This window comes from Phocoena phocoena, chromosome 20, assembly GCF_963924675.1.
Source record: "Phocoena phocoena chromosome 20, mPhoPho1.1, whole genome shotgun sequence".
Taxonomy (NCBI): domain Eukaryota; kingdom Metazoa; phylum Chordata; class Mammalia; order Artiodactyla; family Phocoenidae; genus Phocoena; species Phocoena phocoena.
Window position 1 is genome coordinate 6,278,829 of NC_089238.1, and position 18,912 is coordinate 6,297,740.

The 18,912-nt window shown below is 57.6% G+C and overlaps 1 protein-coding gene across 1 annotated transcript; it reads left to right on the forward strand.

Moving 5' to 3' along the window:
- The first annotated feature begins 2,918 nt into the window (after positions 1-2,918).
- SYT3 (synaptotagmin 3) lies at positions 2,919-18,447 on the forward strand. The gene is made up of 9 exons (XM_065898712.1): positions 2,919-3,069; positions 6,427-6,952; positions 9,191-9,578; positions 12,424-12,642; positions 15,059-15,179; positions 15,441-15,612; positions 15,734-15,866; positions 17,723-17,791; positions 17,959-18,447. Exons 1-8 carry the CDS (start codon positions 2,919-2,921, stop codon positions 17,786-17,788), a joined length of 1,776 nt encoding a protein of 591 aa, XP_065754784.1. The 3' UTR covers positions 17,789-17,791; positions 17,959-18,447.
- Positions 18,448-18,912: the final 465 nt, after the last annotated feature.

Sequence of the window (18,912 nt, forward strand, 5' to 3'; positions counted from 1 at the left end):
AAGAGTGCAAGGTCACAAAAGCAGTGCCTGGCGCTCAGTAGATGCTCAGCAAGTATCTGAGAATCTACTCAGGAGCCGGCCCAGGAAGGACTGAAATCCAGGTCCTTGCTTCTACCTCCACTTCGGGCTGAGACTCAGGACCACTGATTCTGAGGCTCTGCCTCCCCCGCCCACCACCATCCCTCAGAGCTCCTCGGCTGGGAGGACTGGAAGTCCTGGGTCCTGCGGAGAAGGGGGCTGGGGAGTTGGGACTCCTGGGTCCCCAAGGGAGAAGGGAACAGAAGGGGTGGATTCCTGGATCTGAGAATGGAGGGAGTTGGAAGCTCAGTACCCTGGGTCCTGGGGGAAGAGATGACTGGGGTCCCTGACTTCTCTGAGAGAGAAGGGGGTGAGGTCCAGGACCCCTGGATCCTGGGGGAGCAGAGGGTCATGATCTCAGATCTCTGCATCCTCGTCTGTGGAAGTACGCTGCATCTCAGACGCCTAGGTCTCGAGAAATCTCCCTTCTTCCTCGCTGCGGCCGCGCTATTTGGGCTTTGAAGCCGCAGGTTCCGAGGGGAAGGAGGGGGTGCAGGGGGAGGAGCCGCGGACCTGCGACAGGGGCGGGGGGGAGGAGCCGAGCTGGCACCTCGGCCGGCGCGCGGGGCTGCGGCGGCGGCGGCGGCGGCGGCGGCAGCTCCGGGTGAGTCTGCTCCTCCCCTCCCCCTGCCACAGCCCCCGCCCCAGACCCATCCCGGGGGGCGGCCACAGCGCGTGGGGGCGGGGGTAGGAGCAGAGGTGAGCGGATCTCCCGCCCGGGAGTGGGAGTGCTGCAGCATTTGCTGGTCGCCCCGGGGGAGGGGCACGTGGCCCTGGAAGGGGGGGTCCCGAAACACCTGGGTGTACCCCAACCTCGCCCACCGATCCCCCGAGCGTGGGGATGGTTTACCCACTCCATGGTCCCTAAGGACTTAGGACTCCGCGGCTTCTCGAGGTCCCAGACATTATTCCTCTCCCCTGCAGCGCCTTGGGACCCCGGCATCTCTTAACCCCCTCCACCTCCAAAAAAATTCCCATCTCCGCAGCCGGGAGAGGTATTAGGGACTTCAATTCCCATCAGTCCCTGCAGAGCCTGGTCTATGAAGCCGCAGCAACGCGAGCGCAAGGCCTGCCGGGAATTGTAGTCTTTAAGCCGCCCCCGCCCCCCCGGAGCTGGGGACCCGGAGGTGGGAAGGGGTGGCTGGACTTCTCGGGGGTCGCCTGGGGTCGAGCAGCTGGCCCGAGTAGGACAAGATGTGCGGCTCGGACTGAGCTTTTTCTCACGGCCACGACCCCCAGATCCAGCACGCCCTCCCACCATCTGGCTCGTAGGGACAGGCCCGCAGACCCGTGTCCACCCTACAACCCCCATGGGCTACCGCCAGCCGCCGCCTCGGCTGCCATCCAGGACACGGCAGGGATAAGCGCAGGTGAGTCTGATATGCCTGTCTCGGAGTCCTGGCCTTCTGCAGCACCCCACGACACCTGTCCATCTGTGAGCCCTGATCTGTCTGTCCCTAATTTCTCCAGCACCCTCCTTCCAGTCCATCTCTGATGTCTAGTTGCAAACCATGTGTCGCTAATTCCCCTTCTCCCCACAGCCACCTATTTCTCCTGGTCCCCTCTCTTTTATGCGCCCCCCCACCAATCGAACCTTCCTTCTGCACCCATGTCTGTCTGCCCAGTCCTTCTCTGTATCCTTGTGTCCATCTGTGATCTCTGGCCGTTATGTTTCTGTCCTTTATTTCTGCACCCCATCCATCCTCTTGTCCATTGTTTGTCTCTCAAAGATATTTCTGTCCATGCTCCTTCCTGGCGCTTATCACTGCCCCTACGTCCACCCATCTCTCACACTCCCATGAATCACACACCAGCTTATTCTTTATGGTTTGTCCATCCCGCGTCTCGATCCTTAACTTTCCGTCTGTCTGTTCATCTGTCCCTCTCTTCTGGGCCCCAGTTTGCCCTTCCCATTATCTCTGTCTCCCCTCCCCTTACCTCTCCCTCTCTCAACTTGGCCCTTATCTCTGCATTTTTCTTCTCCATCCCTCCCCAGCCAGCACCACACATAATCATCTCTTATCTTTCTACCCCCATCCATCTCTCTCTCTCTCCCGCTCTCTCCCTGTCTACACCTTCCTGTTCCCTGGATCTACCAAGCCCTGTCCCACCCTGGGCCATTGCTCACGCTATTCCTGATGCTTTGAATGCCTTTCCTCACTCCAGCCCCACTGCCCGCTGCCCATGGCTGGCTCCATCTCATCCTTCAGATTTCAGAGAGCTCCCCCGACTGCCCACCTCCAGGTCCCCTTGTGACACATCCTCCAACTATTTCTTTTAGAGCACTTCTCACAGTCTGAGGGCTATGTGTTTCTGTGTGCGTGTCTGTTTATGTGTGTTTGTTGATGTGTTTACTCTTTGTCTCCCCTCATTGCATTGTGACACCAAGAAGCTGGAGACCGCGTGAGGTTTGTTCCCTGCTGGATCTGCAGCAGCTGGCACAGTGCCTCTCACGTAGTTGGTGCTCAGTGAATATTTGTTGAATGCACGAATGAGAAATGGTTGTTCCGTTGTCTCTCCCTCCCGAAATTCTGTCCCTGCATCTGTGCAACCCTAATCTTTGTCTCCTTGTCTGTCCACCCCTTTATTTATGCATCCTTAATCTCTGCCCCTTGGCTGGCCTTCCCAGTCTCTTCCTCCTTGTCCATTTGCCCCTAATTTCTTTTCCCTTGTCCAGTCCTCCCCTAATCTCCATCCCCTTGTCCATCCACTCCCAATTGCTGTCCCCTTGCCTATCCTTTTTCTGTCTCTTTCCGCCCTTTATCCACCCCTCTCCCCCATTCCATTCCCTATCTGCACTCTTGCCCAGCCCCTCCCAAGAACAGGACCTGCTGGCCACCATGTCAGGAGACTACGAGGATGACCTCTGCCGTCGGGCACTCATCCTGGTCTCGGACCTCTGTGCGCGGGTCCGAGATGCCGACACCAGTGACAGGTGCCAAGAGTTCAACGACCTGCGAATCAGAGGCTATCCCCGGGGCCCCGATGCAGGTCAGCATCCCCAGCCGTCTTGGCCAGCCCCCTGCTTCCACTATAGCCAGGAGTTTTAGAGATTCAGAACAGCCCTGCTCAGCTTCCTGTTCCTTATGGGGCCGGTCCCTCTTATAGTCTTGCCTCCATCCTGCCTGTTGCTGGTCCCTCAAACCTCTGATCTAAGAATAAGGAGCTCTGTGGTCCGTGTGACCTGTGACCTTTTGGATTTTGCCCTGTGGGCCTCCTGTCCACCCTCCCTCACCACCACTCCACTGCTGCCACACATCCCCTTCAGGTATCTTTGTGCATTTCACATAGTGCTTAGAAGCTCAGGCTCTTAAGTCAGTCTGTCTGACTTGTCTGGGTTCAAATCCCACCTCCCCCACTTACGAAATGAATGGCTTCTTCTGTGCCTCGATTTCCTCATCTGGAAAATGGGGATCATAAAAGTGACTACTTCATGGGGCATCTGAGAGACTCAAATGATAGAACACATGTGAAGTGCTAAGAACAAGCTGGGCGCACAGTGGTCATTCAATATATGTTGAATGGAATATACTTACTGAGCACCAACTGTGTACCAGACAGTATACAAGATCCACTACCCTTTGTGGTACATATAATCCCTATTTTCTCTTTTTCTTTAATTTTATTTTTTAATTGAAGTATAGTTGGTTTACAGTCATTCAGCAAAGTGATTCATATATATTCTTTTTCAGATTCTTTCCCATTATAGGTTATTACGAAATACTAAATATAGTTATAATCCCTATTTTCAATGGGGGAAACTGAGGTTCAGAAGGTGGAGTGATAGGCTCCAGGTAACCCAGCTAGGAATCAGCAGGGTTCTGAGAGCTAGGGAGTATCGTGATTGCCCTCATCCAGATGAAGAACCTTCAGGAAGCAGGAGGTGGGAGGTTACAATGACAGTCACACTTGCTGAGTGCCAGGGCGGGGCTCAGCATCTTGAGTGCAGGATGTCTATGGGACAGTGACGAGGAACGAGGCCCAGAGACCTGAAGCAGCTCGCTCAGAATCTCATAGCCTGTATGCAGGAGAGCCAGATTTTGACCCCAGGAAGTCTGGTACACTACTGCAATTGTGAGTCATGGGGGGAATCCCAAGACCACCCTCAGGTTCAATGATTTCTAGGACTCACAAAACTCAGAAAAGCTGTTATACGCATGGCTACATTTCATGACAGCAAAAGGATGGAGATTAAACTCAGCAAAGGGAGAAGAGGCATAAGGTAAGGTGCAGGAGAGACCAGGCATGAGCCTCCAGTTGTCCTGTCCTGATGGAGTCACGCAGACAGCCCTTAACTCTCCCAGCAACAATGTGTGACAACATGCACAGGGTAGGGCCCGCTCGGGAAGCTCGCCAGAGCCTCTGTGTCTAGGGTTTTTACTGGGGCTCTGTCATGCAGACATGGCTGACTGTCCATGTGGCTGAACTTGGTCTTAGCCCCTCCAAGGGTCAAGCTCATAACACTTGGCCCAAAGACCCCAGCATCAATCACATTGTTACACAGACTATCTGATGTGGCCCAAGTTTCTCAGGTAAATAAAAACACTCGGGCAGGACATTCCAAGGGCTTAGAGGTTCACCCCAGGAGCTGATCCAGGGCCAAATGTTTCTTTGGGCAAAAAGGTTAGTATTTTACTGTAGTGTAGTGTAGTAGTGTACTGCCTTGCACAACCCAAATGGCTCCCCAGTGCAGGCAGACAGGAATGAGAAGTCTGCCAGAGTTTGGAGGATTGATGTTTTGACTTGGAGAGGGTCTGGGCCAGGCTGACAGTGGGGGAAAGCATCTGTTCAATTCTTCTCCCCATTCTCTTCCAAAATGGCCCCCTTTCCTCAATTCTTTCCATGTTCAGGAGGCCAGAAAGTCCTCGCTCCGGTTTCTAACAGGCCCCCAGAACGCACCCTAAGGGGTTGGAGGTGGGGTGGGAAACTCAGAGTTCTGCCACTGCCCGCCGTGTGGGCCTGCAGGGTCACGTCCTCTCTCTCAGACACTCAGTTTCCTTATTTGTAAACTAGGATCAATCATCCTTAGGTTACATAGTATCCTGAGGACTAACACCATGGGCCACTGACTTAGATTCCCTGGGCAACTCAGGACTAGAGGGCATCCCCCTTGCCACCAAGAGCTCCCTGAAGTGACACAGCCCTTCCACCCAGCTGAGCTTGTTGCCAATGGTTTAGTTACCTGCTACTCCCCCTGCCCCCCATAATCCATGGTCTGTACAGAGCAGGAATTTCCCCTGTGTTCCACCTCACTGAGACCCGGAAGTCAACCCCAAATAAATTCACATTTCCTTGAAAAACCCCACTCCTGGTACCAATTACTAAGTGAACCCGAAACCTTCAGTTCAAGATCTGGGCTGTCCTTGGGTTTCTCTGAAAGGCATATCAGCACATAGGAGGCATTCAGAATGTGTTAGCTGCAGTGGCGGTGATGTTGGATACACGTGGCAGCAGCAATAAGATTTATTATTCTAACAAAAATTCATGTTCGAACTACCACTTATTGGGAAATATTGAGGTGTGGTAGCATAATGGTGAAGACGGTAAAGCCAGGCGCCCAGACTCGAATCCTGACTCCCCTGCTCCAGCTCTAGGACTCTGTGTCTTTGGTAACTTCGTGTCTCTTGGCCTCAGTTTCCTTTTGTGGAAAATAACAACGGGCATAACAATGTTGCCAACCTCCTAGCGTGCCTGTCAGGCATAAGGAAGCGAATGCGTATAAAGCACTTATGTGTCCGGAACACAGTAACCTCTCACGAAATGTTTGCCATTATCTCCCCCAGCTTGCTCGGCACACCATTTACTCCCTGCATCCCTTAAAAGCACTATGAGAGGCAGAACTGATTTTTCCCATTTGTCAGATGGGGACTGTCAGGCTCAGAGAGGTTAAGATATGTTCCCAAAGCCACACAGCAAGCTGGGATTTGAACCCTGACCTGCCTAACTGTGCCACGCAGTCTCCTTTCTCCTTGATCAACTCTTAGCATTTTAGGGAACCTTCGTCCTGCCTCGGATGGTGTATTCCCTTACAGAGAGTCACTGTGGGCTAGCAATCAAGAGGATAAAAAGATTAAAATCCGAAGACAGACTGCCGGCTCAAATCCCAGATCTGTCATTGACTACCTGTGCAGCCTTACACAAGTCACTCAACCTCTCGGGTTCCTCATCTTAAAAATGGTTAGATAGAAACACCGACCTTCAGTAGTCGTGGAGTTTATACTAAGTATTATATGTAGAGTGCTTAGGACGGTGTGTGGCAAATACTAAAGGTTAGCTCTTGGGGACAGCAATGGGAGGATAAACTCTGACCCCGCCCTGACCCCTGACCTTTGTCCTCACTCTCTCCAGACATCTCCGTGAGCCTGCTGTCGGTCATCGTGACGTTCTGTGGCATTGTCCTTCTGGGTGTCTCCCTCTTCGTGTCCTGGAAGCTGTGCTGGGTGCCCTGGAGGGACAAGGGAGGCTCAGCAGTGGGCGGTGGCCCCCTGCGCAAAGACCTAGGCCCTGGGGTCGGGCTGGCAGGCCTGGTAGGCGGCGGTGGGCACCACCTAGGGGCTGGCCTGGGTGGCCATCCCCTGCTGGGGGGCCCACACCACCATGCCCACACTGCCCACCATCCGCCCTTCGCTGAGCTGCTGGAGCCGGGCAGCCTAGGGGGGTCAGACCCCCCAGAGCCCTCCTACTTGGACATGGACTCGTATCCAGAGGCTGCAGCTGCTGTAGTAGCCGCTGGGGTCAAACCGAGCCAGACATCTCCTGAGCTGCCCTCTGAGGGCGGCGCAGGCTCTGGGCTTCTCCTGCTTCCCCCCAGTGGTGGGGGCCTGCCCAGTGCCCAGTCGCATCAGCAGGTCACAAGCCTGGCACCCACCACCAGGTGAGACAGGCTACTGGGCTGGGGGTCCACTCTGAACTTCTGTTCTTCTTATGTGTCTCTTTCCCATCTATGGCTCTCATGAGTCCTGGGGAAGGAGGGAGCTTGGGGTGTGGATTCCTGAATCCTGGGCAAAGAGGAGGCTAGGGATCCAGACTCCTGAGTTGGAGGGAGGAGGGGGCTAGAGGTCTAGGTTCTTGGATCCAGAGGAAGGAGGAGGCCGAGGACAGGACTCTGGGATCAGGAAGGTGGAAGAGAATGGAGGTTAGACCCCTGAGTCCCTGAGGCACAGAGCAATTCATCTCTTTCTCCCTAAGCCTGGACTGGTGGTGGGACCTGCAGTTCATCCATCCATTGTTCATCATTCTGTACATGTACACTGAGCACCTAATATGAGCTAGAGCTGAGCTGGGTGTTGGAAAAGAATAGAGGCGAGCACGGCAGACACACCCTACCCTCACGTCACTCACAATCCAGGGGAAGTGGGTCCCCAAGTCAGCTGTCCCTATCCAGCCAGGCCAGGGCTGCAGTAAAGCAGCCTAGGGGACGTGGGCAGGACCAGATCACACAGGGTCTTGAATGCTGGACTGAGGGGGTGGGACCTTGTCCTAGGTCACTGGGGAGCCACAAAGGGCTGTGAGCAGAGGAGGTCAGCTCTGGGTAGAAAGACCTCTCTGGGGCCACATAGGGGACAGACTGGAGAGACAGATTGGATACCAAGAGTCCAGGCAGGAGACGACAAGGCTGAACTGGGGATGGTGGAGGAGATGAGGTAGAGAGAGTCAGGGCGCCGAGAGTCAGGGATGGAACTGGGGGGCTGACAGCTGTGGGTAGAAGTGGGTGGGAGGAGGTAAGGACAGCACCCAGGGGTCTGGCCTGGTGGTTGATTGGATGAATGGTGGGGCCGTCAGAGGATCTAGGAAGAGCAGTGGGTTTGAGGGAGACCCTGAGTTTATCTGGGTCTTGTTGAATGGGAGGGGCCCGGGGGAGCATCCGGGGAAAACTACCTCGGGGAAGGATTGTCTTGGGCTCCAGAGGTTCATAGGTGGTTCCTGTCCAGTGGGCTGGCCAAGGGCTCATGGAAGATAATAGTTTGAGGTCTCTGGGGAGGCCTTCCAGAGGTTGATGGATACACCAGTCTGAGTTCCTCCTTCCCCCATTATACAGATGAAGAAACTGAGGCCCAGAGGGTGTTAATGACCTCCTCAAAGTCACTCTGGGAGCAGGGAATGGCCCTTCAGTAGCTGAAGGCATCTCACCCGGCATCCCTTTCCACGGCTTGGTGCCCTCCCACTTCCCCCAGCCTCATGCCTGCCTCTCAGCGCATCTGGGGCTACCATGTCCAGTCATGACTGTCCATCACTAGGGGCCCGGGTGTGATGGTCCATGTGGGAGAGGATGGACGAGCAGGGACCACAGGGATGGGGAAATTCAGGAGATGGGAGGGAAAGGATTGCAGGGGAGAGAGGAGATGACGATGGCCTCAGCTGTCTGACCTGCAAATCTAGGTGGATTCTGGGGAAGGGGGAGAGCGAGTGGGCTTGGGAGGAGGCACTGAGCCCAGCAGGGAACACGAGGGGTATGTGGTGTCTGATGGGCAGCTGAGGCTGTGGGCTGAACCAGGCTGGAGCTCAGAAGACAGATTTAGCAGACATCAGGCTGCTGATGGCCGTGGAAACCTGGGTCACAGCTGAGCTTGTCCAGGGAAAGCGTGTGAGTGAGATGGGGAGAAGATGGCAAAGATGGTTAAGGATAGAGCTTTGGGCTTCCAGGGTGTTCTACAAACACAGACAGCCAGAAAAGGAAGTTGAGACAGAAAGAAAGGGGGAGCGATGGTCAGGTGGGAGAGCATGAGCCTGGGACTTAGGACGGGTTAGGGAGACTTGGAGAAGGGCAGGTGCAGAACCAGGGGGTCTGGGCTGTGTGAGGCCCCAGGGGTCCATAGAGAAGCTATTCTGGGTCACCCCCTGAGGTCAGAAGGAGGCTTCTAGAGGCTGGTGCAAGCCCAGGTCTGGGGTGGAGCTAGCTTAGAAAAGGGGATAGGTCACCCTCCTCACACAGATGGGGAAACCGTGGCTCAGAGAATTCAAGTGCCTCGCTCAAGGTCACAGTGGGCAAAGGTGGGGATCTGTGGACGCCTGGCAATGGGGTTTGGGGAAGAGGCAGGGAGGAGCCTCCCAGGTCTTCAGATGCAGCAAAGATCGGAGCCACTGACTCCACCTTGTCTTCCCCACCCCGCAGGTACCCGGCCCTGCCGCGGCCTCTCACCCAACAGACCCTGAGCTCCCAGCCGGATGCGGGCAGTGAGGAGCGGCCGCCCGCCCTACCCTTACCCTTACCAGGCGGTGAGGAAAAAGCCAAGCTCATCGGACAGATCAAGCCGGAGTTGTACCAGGGCACTGGACCCGGCGGCCGGCGGGGCGGCGGGGCCCCAGGTTCCGGAGAGGCCGGCGCGGGGGCGCCCTGCGGCCGCATCAGCTTCGCCCTGAGGTACCTCTACGGCTCCGACCAGCTGGTGGTGCGTATCCTGCAGGCCTTGGACCTCCCGGCCAAGGACTCCAATGGCTTCTCAGACCCCTACGTCAAGATCTACCTGCTGCCTGACCGCAAGAAAAAGTTTCAGACCAAGGTCCGGAGTGGTGGGCTGGACATCCGGGTCCCAGGGAGGAGGGGCCGGGGGCCTGGATTCTGGGTCTGAGGGAGGAGGGATTAGGGGCGGGGACTCCTGGGTCTGAGGGAGGAGAGGCTGGGGGCCTGGACTCTGGGTTTGAGGGAGGAGGGGTTGGGGGCGGGGACCCCTGGGTCTGAGGGAAGAGGGATTAGGGGCGGGGACTCCTGGGTCTGAGGGAGGAGGGGCTGGGGGCCTGGACTCTGGGTTTGAGGGAGGAGGGGTTGGGGGCTGGACATCCGGGTCCCAGGGAGGAGGGGCTGGGGGCCTGGACCTCTGGGTCTGAGGGAGGAGGGATTAGGGGCGGGGACTCCTGGGTCTGAGGGAGGAGGGGCCGGGGGCCTGGACCCCTGGGTCTGAGGGAGGAGGGGCCGGGGGCCTGGACCCCTGGGTCTGAGGGAGGAGGGATTAGGGGCGGGGACTCCTGGGTCTGAGGGAGGAGGGGCCGGGGGCCTGGACCCCTGGGTCTGAGGGAGGAGGGATTAGGGGCGGGGACTCCTGGGTCTGAGGGAGGAGGGGCCGGGGGCCTGGACTCCTGGGTCTGAGGGAGGAGGGGCCGGGGGCCTGGACTCCTGGGTCTGAGGGAGGAGGGGCCGGGGGCCTGGACCCCTGGGTCTGAGGGAGGAGGGGCCGGGGGCCTGGACTCCTGGGTCTGAGGGAGGAGGGGCTGGGGGTCTGGACTCCTGGGTCTGAGGGAGGAGAGGCTGGGGGCCTGGACTCTGGGTTTGAGGGAGGAGGGGTTGGGGGCGGGGACCCCTGGGTCTGAGGGAGGAGGGGCCGGGGGCCTGGACTCCTGGGTCTGAGGGAGGAGGGGCCGGGGGCCTGGACTCCTGGGTCTGAGGGAGGAGGGGCCGGGGGCCTGGACCCCTGGGTCTGAGGGAGGAGGGGCCGGGGGCCTGGACCCCTGGGTCTGAGGGAGGAGGGGCCGGGGGCCTGGACTCCTGGGTCTGAGGGAGGAGGGGCTGGGGGTCTGGACTCCTGGGTCTGAGGGAGGAGAGGCTGGGGGCCTGGACTCTGGGTTTGAGGGAGGAGGGGTTGGGGGCGGGGACCCCTGGGTCTGAGGGAAGAGGGATTAGGGGCGGGGACTCCTGGGTCTGAGGGAGGAGGGGCTGGGGGCCTGGACTCTGGGTTTGAGGGAGGAGGGGTTGGGGGCTGGACATCCGGGTCCCAGGGAGGAGGGGCTGGGGGCCTGGACCCCTGGGTCTGAGGGAGGAGGGATTAGGGGCGGGGACTCCTGGGTCTGAGGGAGGAGGGGCCGGGGGCCTGGACCCCTGGGTCTGAGGGAGGAGGGATTAGGGGCGGGGACTCCTGGGTCTGAGGGAGGAGGGGCCGGGGGCCTGGATCCTGGGTCTGAGGGAGGAGGGGCTGGGGGCCTGGACCCCTGGGTCTGAGGGAGGAGGGGCCGGGGGCCTGGCTCCTGGGTCTGAGGGAGGAGGGGCTGGGGACCCGGACCCCTGGGTCTGAGTGAGGAGGGGCTGGGGACCCAGACCCTGGGGTCTGAGGGAGGAGGGGCTGGGGGCCTGGACCCCTGGGTCTGAGGGAGGAGGGATTAGGGGCGGGGACTCCTGGGTCTGAGGGAGGAGGGGCCGGGGGCCTGGACCCCTGGGTCTGAGGGAGGAGGGGCCGGGGGCCTGGACTCCTGGGTCTGAGGGAGGAGGGATTAGGGGCGGGGACTCCTGGGTCTGAGGGAGGAGGGATTAGGGGCGGGGACTCCTGGGTCTGAGGGAGGAGGGGCCGGGGGCCTGGATCCTGGGTCTGAGGGAGGAGGGGCCGGGGGCCTGGATCCTGGGTCTGAGGGAGGAGGGGCTGGGGGCCTGGACCCCTGGGTCTGAGGGAGGAGGGGCCGGGGGCCTGGACTCCTGGGTCTGAGGGAGGAGGGGCCGGGGGCCTGGACTCCTGGGTCTGAGGGAGGAGGGGCCGGGGGCCTGGATCCTGGGTCTGAGGGAGGAGGGGCCGGGGGCCTGGACCCCTGGGTCTGAGGGAGGAGGGATTAGGGGCGGGGACTCCTGGGTCTGAGGGAGGAGGGGCCGGGGGCCTGGATCCTGGGTCTGAGGGAGGAGGGATTAGGGGCGGGGACTCCTGGGTCTGAGGGAGGAGGGGCCGGGGGCCTGGATCCTGGGTCTGAGGGAGGAGGGATTAGGGGCGGGGACTCCTGGGTCTGAGGGAGGAGGGGCCGGGGGCCTGGATCCTGGGTCTGAGGGAGGAGGGATTAGGGGCGGGGACCCCTGGGTCTGAGGGAGGAGGGATTAGGGGCGGGGACTCCTGGGTCTGAGGGAGGAGGGGCCGGGGGCCTGGACCCCTGGGTCTGAGGGAGGAGGGGCCGGGGGCCTGGATCCTGGGTCTGAGGGAGGAGGGGCTGGGGGCCTGGACCCCTGGGTCTGAGGGAGGAGGGGCCGGGGGCCTGGACCCCTGGGTCTGAGGGAGGAGGGGCCGGGGGCCTGGATCCTGGGTCTGAGGGAGGAGGGGCTGGGGGCCTGGACCCCTGGGTCTGAGGGAGGAGGGGCCGGGGGCCTGGATCCTGGGTCTGAGGGAGGAGGGGCCGGGGGCCTGGACCCCTGGGTCTGAGGGAGGAGGGGCTGGGGGCCTGGACCCCTGGGTCTGAGGGAGGAGGGGCCGGGGGCCTGGACCCCTGGGTCTGAGGGAGGAGGGGCCGGGGGCCTGGATCCTGGGTCTGAGGGGGGAGGGGCTGGGGTTCCAGATTCCTGGGTCTGAGGAAGGAGGGGGTAGGGGTCCAGACATCTGGGTCCCGGGCAGGAGGGGCAGGTGGGCATAGTGTCTGTCTCCCTTCGTCGCCCACCCCCTCTAGGTACACAGGAAGACCCTGAACCCCGTGTTCAATGAGACATTTCAGTTCTCCGTGCCCCTGGCTGAGCTGGCCCAGCGCAAACTGCACTTCAGCGTCTATGACTTTGACCGCTTCTCCCGGCACGACCTCATCGGCCAGGTGGTTCTGGACAACCTCCTCGAGCTGGCTGAGCGGCCCCCTGGCCGCCCGCTGTGGAGGGACGTCGTGGAGGGCGGCTCGGTCAGTGGCTGCTGCATCCCCCATCCCGGGGACTTGGGACCCCTCAGTTTGCCGTCTCCTTGCCCCCCACTTCATAACCTTGTAACTCCTTGATCCTGGAGTTTTCTGTTTAGCTTTATTTTGTTGTAAGATATTGCAAACGTACAAGCAAGAATAGAGACCGATATAATGGACCCCCATTCCCCATCCGCACTTTGTCAACTATTAATATCATAACTGGGCCCCAGGTTTCCCAACTTCTGACATCAGCACCTCACCCCCCCCCACCCCGTTGACATCTGATGGTAACCATTGAGAAAACTATAATAGACGCCCATATACCCACCGGCCAGCTTTGTCAAACTTCCATGCCATGACCCCCTGACTTCTGCCCGCTGGCCCTAGATTCCTGACCCTCCAACTTCCCAAGCCCAAAGTTCTTGGCTTTTGTTTTCCCAACTTCCTTCCCCTCACAACCTCCCAATTTTCCAATTCCCAGACTTCCTGAACTCCCCCAACCCCTCTGAACTCTGAACATTTTGTTTCAAACCCCTGACTTTCAGATTCTCGAATATAATCTAATCCTCTGTCTCTTCATGGTCTCCGCTAGAATCCTGATAGCCTGATGCCCCAAGCCTCGGACATACTGGGATCCCCAGTATCCTGACATCTCCCCAATTCCCCCAACACCCCCCATGGGCCCCTTCCTCATTTCTTACCACCTCATTCTCCTGTATATCCAATCCTTCCCCAGACCCAGCCCCTAGGTCTTCGTTGGGTGTCCTGACCCCTTCCACGCCCCAAACTTCACACCCTCCCAACTCCTCAGCCCTCTCAGTTCCAATCTGTGGTTTTCCCAACATTCCAGCTCTCTGCCAATCTGGGGTAGCTGTGTGTGTCAGGGCTGGGTGAGCCCTGTCCTCATATCACGAGAGGGCTGGTTTTGCCCACCTGATGGCCCTACTCAAGGTCCTTCCCTTCTCTGAGCCTCAGTTTCCCCATATGTACAATGACACGGTTGAACCAGGTGCCCATGGCTCTTCCTAAAGTACCCTTCGCTGGACTCTCCAGAGCCTGCTTGCTCAGTCCCCCAAGCCCAGCCTGTGAGAGCCACGTACCTAGTTGTAGGGTCCTGATCCCCAGGACCCACCTAGCCCCGCTCCCTGTCATTCCCTGAGGCAGCCCCACCCGAAGGCACTCTCCTGCATCCATCTTTGTCTCCTTTTGTCACCTCTCCTTTTCCCTCCGCCTCCTGATAGCTCCAGGTATCGCTCATTCTTTCATTTATTCATGCATTCCTTCAACAACTGTTTTTTTCAGGATCAAGACCTCGGGAGCTGTGGGTCTAAGTTGTCACACAGTTTGCTGTCAGGGAGCCAGCATTACGGGGACACAGTGGGAGCATCTGCTCAGGGCTGCAGGGAATCTGGGAGCTTGTGGGAAGAGGTGACAGCTAAGCCGAGGCTTGTTGGCTGAGAGGAGATGGGGAGGAAGGGTATTTAAGCCAAGGGAACAGCCTGGGCAAAGCCTCAGGAGACTGAGTGGGGAGTCTAGGGACCTGGGCTCCTAACAGTGTGGTTGGGAGGTGAGGGGCCGAGATGAGGCTGAAGGATGGGACAGGCGGGTCATAGGTCCCCTAGCTCTGGCCACTGTTCCAGGTCCATCTGTGTGTGTCACAGCGAAGGGTCTGCCTTCCTTGTAACCTCTGTCTGGTTCTTGGCTGTCTCCTGCCTTAAGACTGACCTTTCTGTGTCTTTTCTCTGCCCCACTCTCTCTGGATCTCTGTCACTTTCTCAGTGTAGGTCTCTGCCTCTGTTTCTCTCTCTCTCTCTGGGTCTTTTCCCCTCCCCTCTCATTCTGGGTCTCTGTCACTCTCTCTGGGTCTCCATACCCCCCACCAAGTCTCTGTCCCCGTCTCTGGATCTCTAGTCCTGCCCCTTGGGGACTCTGTCACCTCCCAGGCCTCGGTGCTCCCTCTGAGTCTATGCCCCTCCTCCTCCTACCCACCCCCTCTGTGCTCCCCTGTCTGGGTCTCTACCACCCCTCTCTCCTCTGGGTCTTTCTGACTTTAGAACTCTGTGGGTCTGTCTTTCTGACTGTATCTCTCAGAGTTTGCGTCTCTGTCTCAGTCTATTTCTCACCGTGTTCTTCTCTCTCTCTCTCCCTCTTTCTGTCCCTCTCCTGCTCTCTCCCGCTCTCTCTCCCCACCCATGCCTCTTCCAGTCTTCCCTGCAGAACAAATAGGATTTGACGGTGGCAGGCAGCTGTGGCCGAGGAGTTACCAGGTTTGGCCCGAAGTCAGATTGTTAAGTGGATCAGAAACCTGAGCCCTGGAGACGTGAGAGGACAGCTGGAGTCTGGGGGTGGGAGAGAAAGTCAGGGAGAGACAGTGGGAGGCTGAGGCAAGGCATCGCTGACCCTCTTTCCCCAACTGCAGGAAAAGGCAGATCTTGGGGAGCTCAATTTCTCACTCTGCTACCTCCCCACCGCCGGGCGCCTCACCGTGACAATCATCAAAGCCTCTAACCTCAAAGCAATGGACCTCACCGGCTTCTCAGGTGGGTTCCGGGAAGGCGCTGGCATCTGAAGGTGGGGGAGGGGCTGGGACTCCTGGGTCTGAGGGGGGAAGGGCTGGGGGGTCTGGATCCTGGGTCTGAAGGAGGAGGGGCTGGGGGCCTGGGCCCCTGGGTCTGAGGGAGGAAGGGCTGGGGGGAAAAAGGCTGCGGATCCAGAACCTTGGGTCTGGGAGAAGAGGGGTCTGGGGTCCACAGTCGGGTCTGAGGAAGTCGAGGTTCAGTGCTCTCCACAACCGCCCCCAGACCCCTACGTGAAGGCCTCTCTGATCAGCGAGGGGCGGCGTTTGAAGAAGCGGAAAACCTCGATCAAGAAGAACACGCTGAACCCCACGTACAACGAGGCGCTGGTCTTCGACGTGGCCCCCGAGAGCGTGGAGAACGTGGGGCTTAGCATCGCGGTGGTGGACTATGATTGGTGAGGGCGCGGGGCGGGGGGGGGGGGGGGGGGGTGAGGGCGGGGGGCGGGGCCGGGGGCGAGGCCGGGCCTGCCTCCCTCCCTCTCAGGTGCTCACCGACCCCCCACCCCTGACCCCCAGCATCGGACACAACGAGGTGATCGGCGTGTGCCGCGTGGGTCCCGACGCCGCCGACCCCCACGGCCGCGAGCACTGGGCCGAGATGCTGGCCAACCCGCGCAAGCCCGTGGAGCACTGGCACCAGCTGGTGGAGGTGCGTGGGCGCCACCCGACGTCCCTCCCACCGCGTTTGCCCCTTCACTCACGCAACGCGTCACGTTTCTGTGGGCTGTGGAGTCAGCGTAGGTTCGAACCCCCGCTCTACCATCTCTAGCTGTGTGATTTAGAGCAAGTTACTTGAACTCTCTGTGTCTCAATTTCCTCTGTTGGGAAATGGGACCGTTAATAACACCTATTGTTAGGATAGATGTGAAGATTCAGTGAGTTAATGCAGGACTAAGTGTCTGCCTCTTAGTAAGGGCTCAGTAAATAGTCAGCTACTATTATTATTATTACCCATGGTGCTAAGTCCCAAACAAAAGGAAAACACTAGGTGATAAAATAGAGCGGGGTTTTCTTTATTTGTTATTTAAAGCAGGCTGTGAAAATTGAAATGAATAAGAAAATAAAGTTGAAATAGAACAGAACAGACATTTTCACAGGGCAGCAAACCGAGGATCATAGCGTTAATTTATTTTTCTCCCTGTCAGTTGTGGTCCAAAACGTTTTGGAATCTGGGAGGTAGAGGGAATCTGGATGGGGGATGGAGGATGCCCTTTAGATTAGGGGGTCATGGAGGGCTTCTTGGAGGAGGTGACATTTGAGCAGAGGCCTGGAGGTTGAAAAGGAATGGGCTCAGGTGAAGAAGATTGTAGGGAGAGGGCAAGGCTGCCCGTTCCTGTTCCTCGGAATCATCGAGGAGGCTGATGTCAGCGGTGAGCCTGGAGCAGACAAAGAAGGGGTACGAGCAGATCCCAAGAGGCCTTGTGGGTCACGCAAGAACCAGCCTGACAATTTTTAAATTAAAAATTTAAGGTCATTACTTGGTCAGGAACTGGCCCTTATTTACAATTTAAATACATTTTAATTTTAAATAAAACAAGTTTCATTTAAATTTATTTAAAATGGCACAGGACTGGCTTTTATTTAAAATTTGTATTTTGCTCATCATGGATTTTTTTTGCATTCATTTTGATTTTTTTTAATTGCATTACAATAGCATTTATCTTTTTTTTTTTTTTTTAATAGCATTTATCTTGATTGCTGAGTTTGGATGCAACTTAAATTTTACTCTAGGAGTCAGTTCGTCACTTGGAATTGACTAGTCTGGCCCTGCTTTGGACTTTTTTCCTGGTTGGGTGTGCGGGGAGACTTAAAGGGCTGAGCACAGAACTCAGATGTGAGTTTTGAAAAGACTGTGATTGTACTTGGATAAACAGATGGCAGCTTCTCCATCCTTCCATCACTCACTCTTCTAATTCACTCACTCATTTATTCACAAACTTCTCTGGAAGCAGAGAGGAGCTGAACCCCAGCAGAGTCTGGCCCTGACCTTGACTTTCAGCCAGTAGAACACTGGCTGATGCCCCAGAGCATCTTTCTACTCCCAGAGCTGACCCTGCCCCTTCTCTGCTTAGCCCTCCCATGGCTCCACGGCACCCCCAGGACTGGGTCTCAGCTCCTCAGAGGCCCTGCAGGGTCTTCTCCATCACCCCAGTATCCTCATCTCTCCTCACATTTCCACTGACTGCTTCTTTGTGTCTCAGTTTCTGCATCTGTAGAATGGGACTGTTGTACCACTTGTCCCATCACTTCAGAGCCAGGCAAAAAAGAGATCTGTAAGTGATGAAAACAGGGAATTCCCTGGCAGTCCAGCGGTTAGGACTTGCGCTTTCACTACCGAGGGCGAGGGTTCAATCCATGGTTGGGGAAGTAAGATCCCACAAGCCGCAAGTCACAACCAAAAAAAAAAAAAAAAAGAAAACAGGTTTGATATCTAGTTAGATTGATTATTAGCAACTGTTTTGTCTCTGTCCCTTACTCCTGAGCCTTCTGGATTTCCCCTTTCAGGAAAAGACTTTGACCAGCTTCACAAAAGACAGCAAAGGACTGTCAGAGAAAGAGAACTCAGAGTGAGGGGTAAGGAGCCCAGACCGGGGGTGGGAGGAGCTGGACTCCTGGGTCTGAGGATGCAGAGACATAGGACCGGGATTCCTGGGTCCCCGGGGTGGTGACGGAACTACAGCAGGTCATGGGCCTACTGCTCTCTGCCATCACTGATATTTCCTCCCTGCCCATTCCTGCAGGTCTGGCCTAAGCCCAGGATCGGACCAGGCCCCCTCAGGACCCCATCCCTTCCTGCCCGGACTGTGAATTCACCTCCTCGAAGCCATAACGTCCGAGCCACGTGGTGCGGGGCAGTGCTGGGCCTGCCCATCCTTCTACCCCTGGAGGCGTGGGGATGGAAGGCAGGCGGGCCCAGCTCCCTGTTTCAGGGTAGGGGGCATCCAGTCTCCACTGTGTCTGTCCTCCCTTCCCCGGGGCTCCCCATCCAGGCGAGGGGCCGTGCATGTCTGGGGGACCCCTCCCCCTCCCCAAACCTCTGTCTGTCTCTGTGTCTCTTTGCTGTTTGTACAAGACTTGGCGTCCTAACCCTTGTTCTCACCGTGAATGTCAACAGACCAATCCTTCGTGTTCCCCTAGACACACACACAGCTGTGTCTAACCTTTGTGTTCACCACATCCCCCGTCTGGCCAATGCCCCCACTGCTGCTGCTATCAATGCCAGAATAAACACATACCGTGGGTCTCACTCTATCTAGGGCTCCTGTCCTTTCTGGGACCGGGAAGCTGGGTTGGAACCTCCTGGCTCTGCATTCAGACAAATGTTTCATTCACTGCCTGGGTGACCTTTGGCAACTTAATTGATTTATCTGAGCCTTTCTAAATTTCACATTGGCCAGGACCACTGTGATTATAGGACACAAAATGCAACCCAGGGGCTTCTCTGGTGGCGCAGTGGTTAAGAATCCACCTGCCAACGCAGGGGACGCGGGTTAGAGCTCTGATCCGGGAAGATCCCACATGCCGCACAGCAGCTAAGCCGGTGAGCCACAACTACTGAGCCCGCGCGCCTAGAGCCTGTGCTCTGCAACAGGAGAAGCCACTGCAATGAGAAGCCCGCACACCGCAACAGAGAGTAGCCCCCACTTGCCGCAGCTAGAGAAAGCCCACGCACAGCAACGAAGACCCAATGCAGC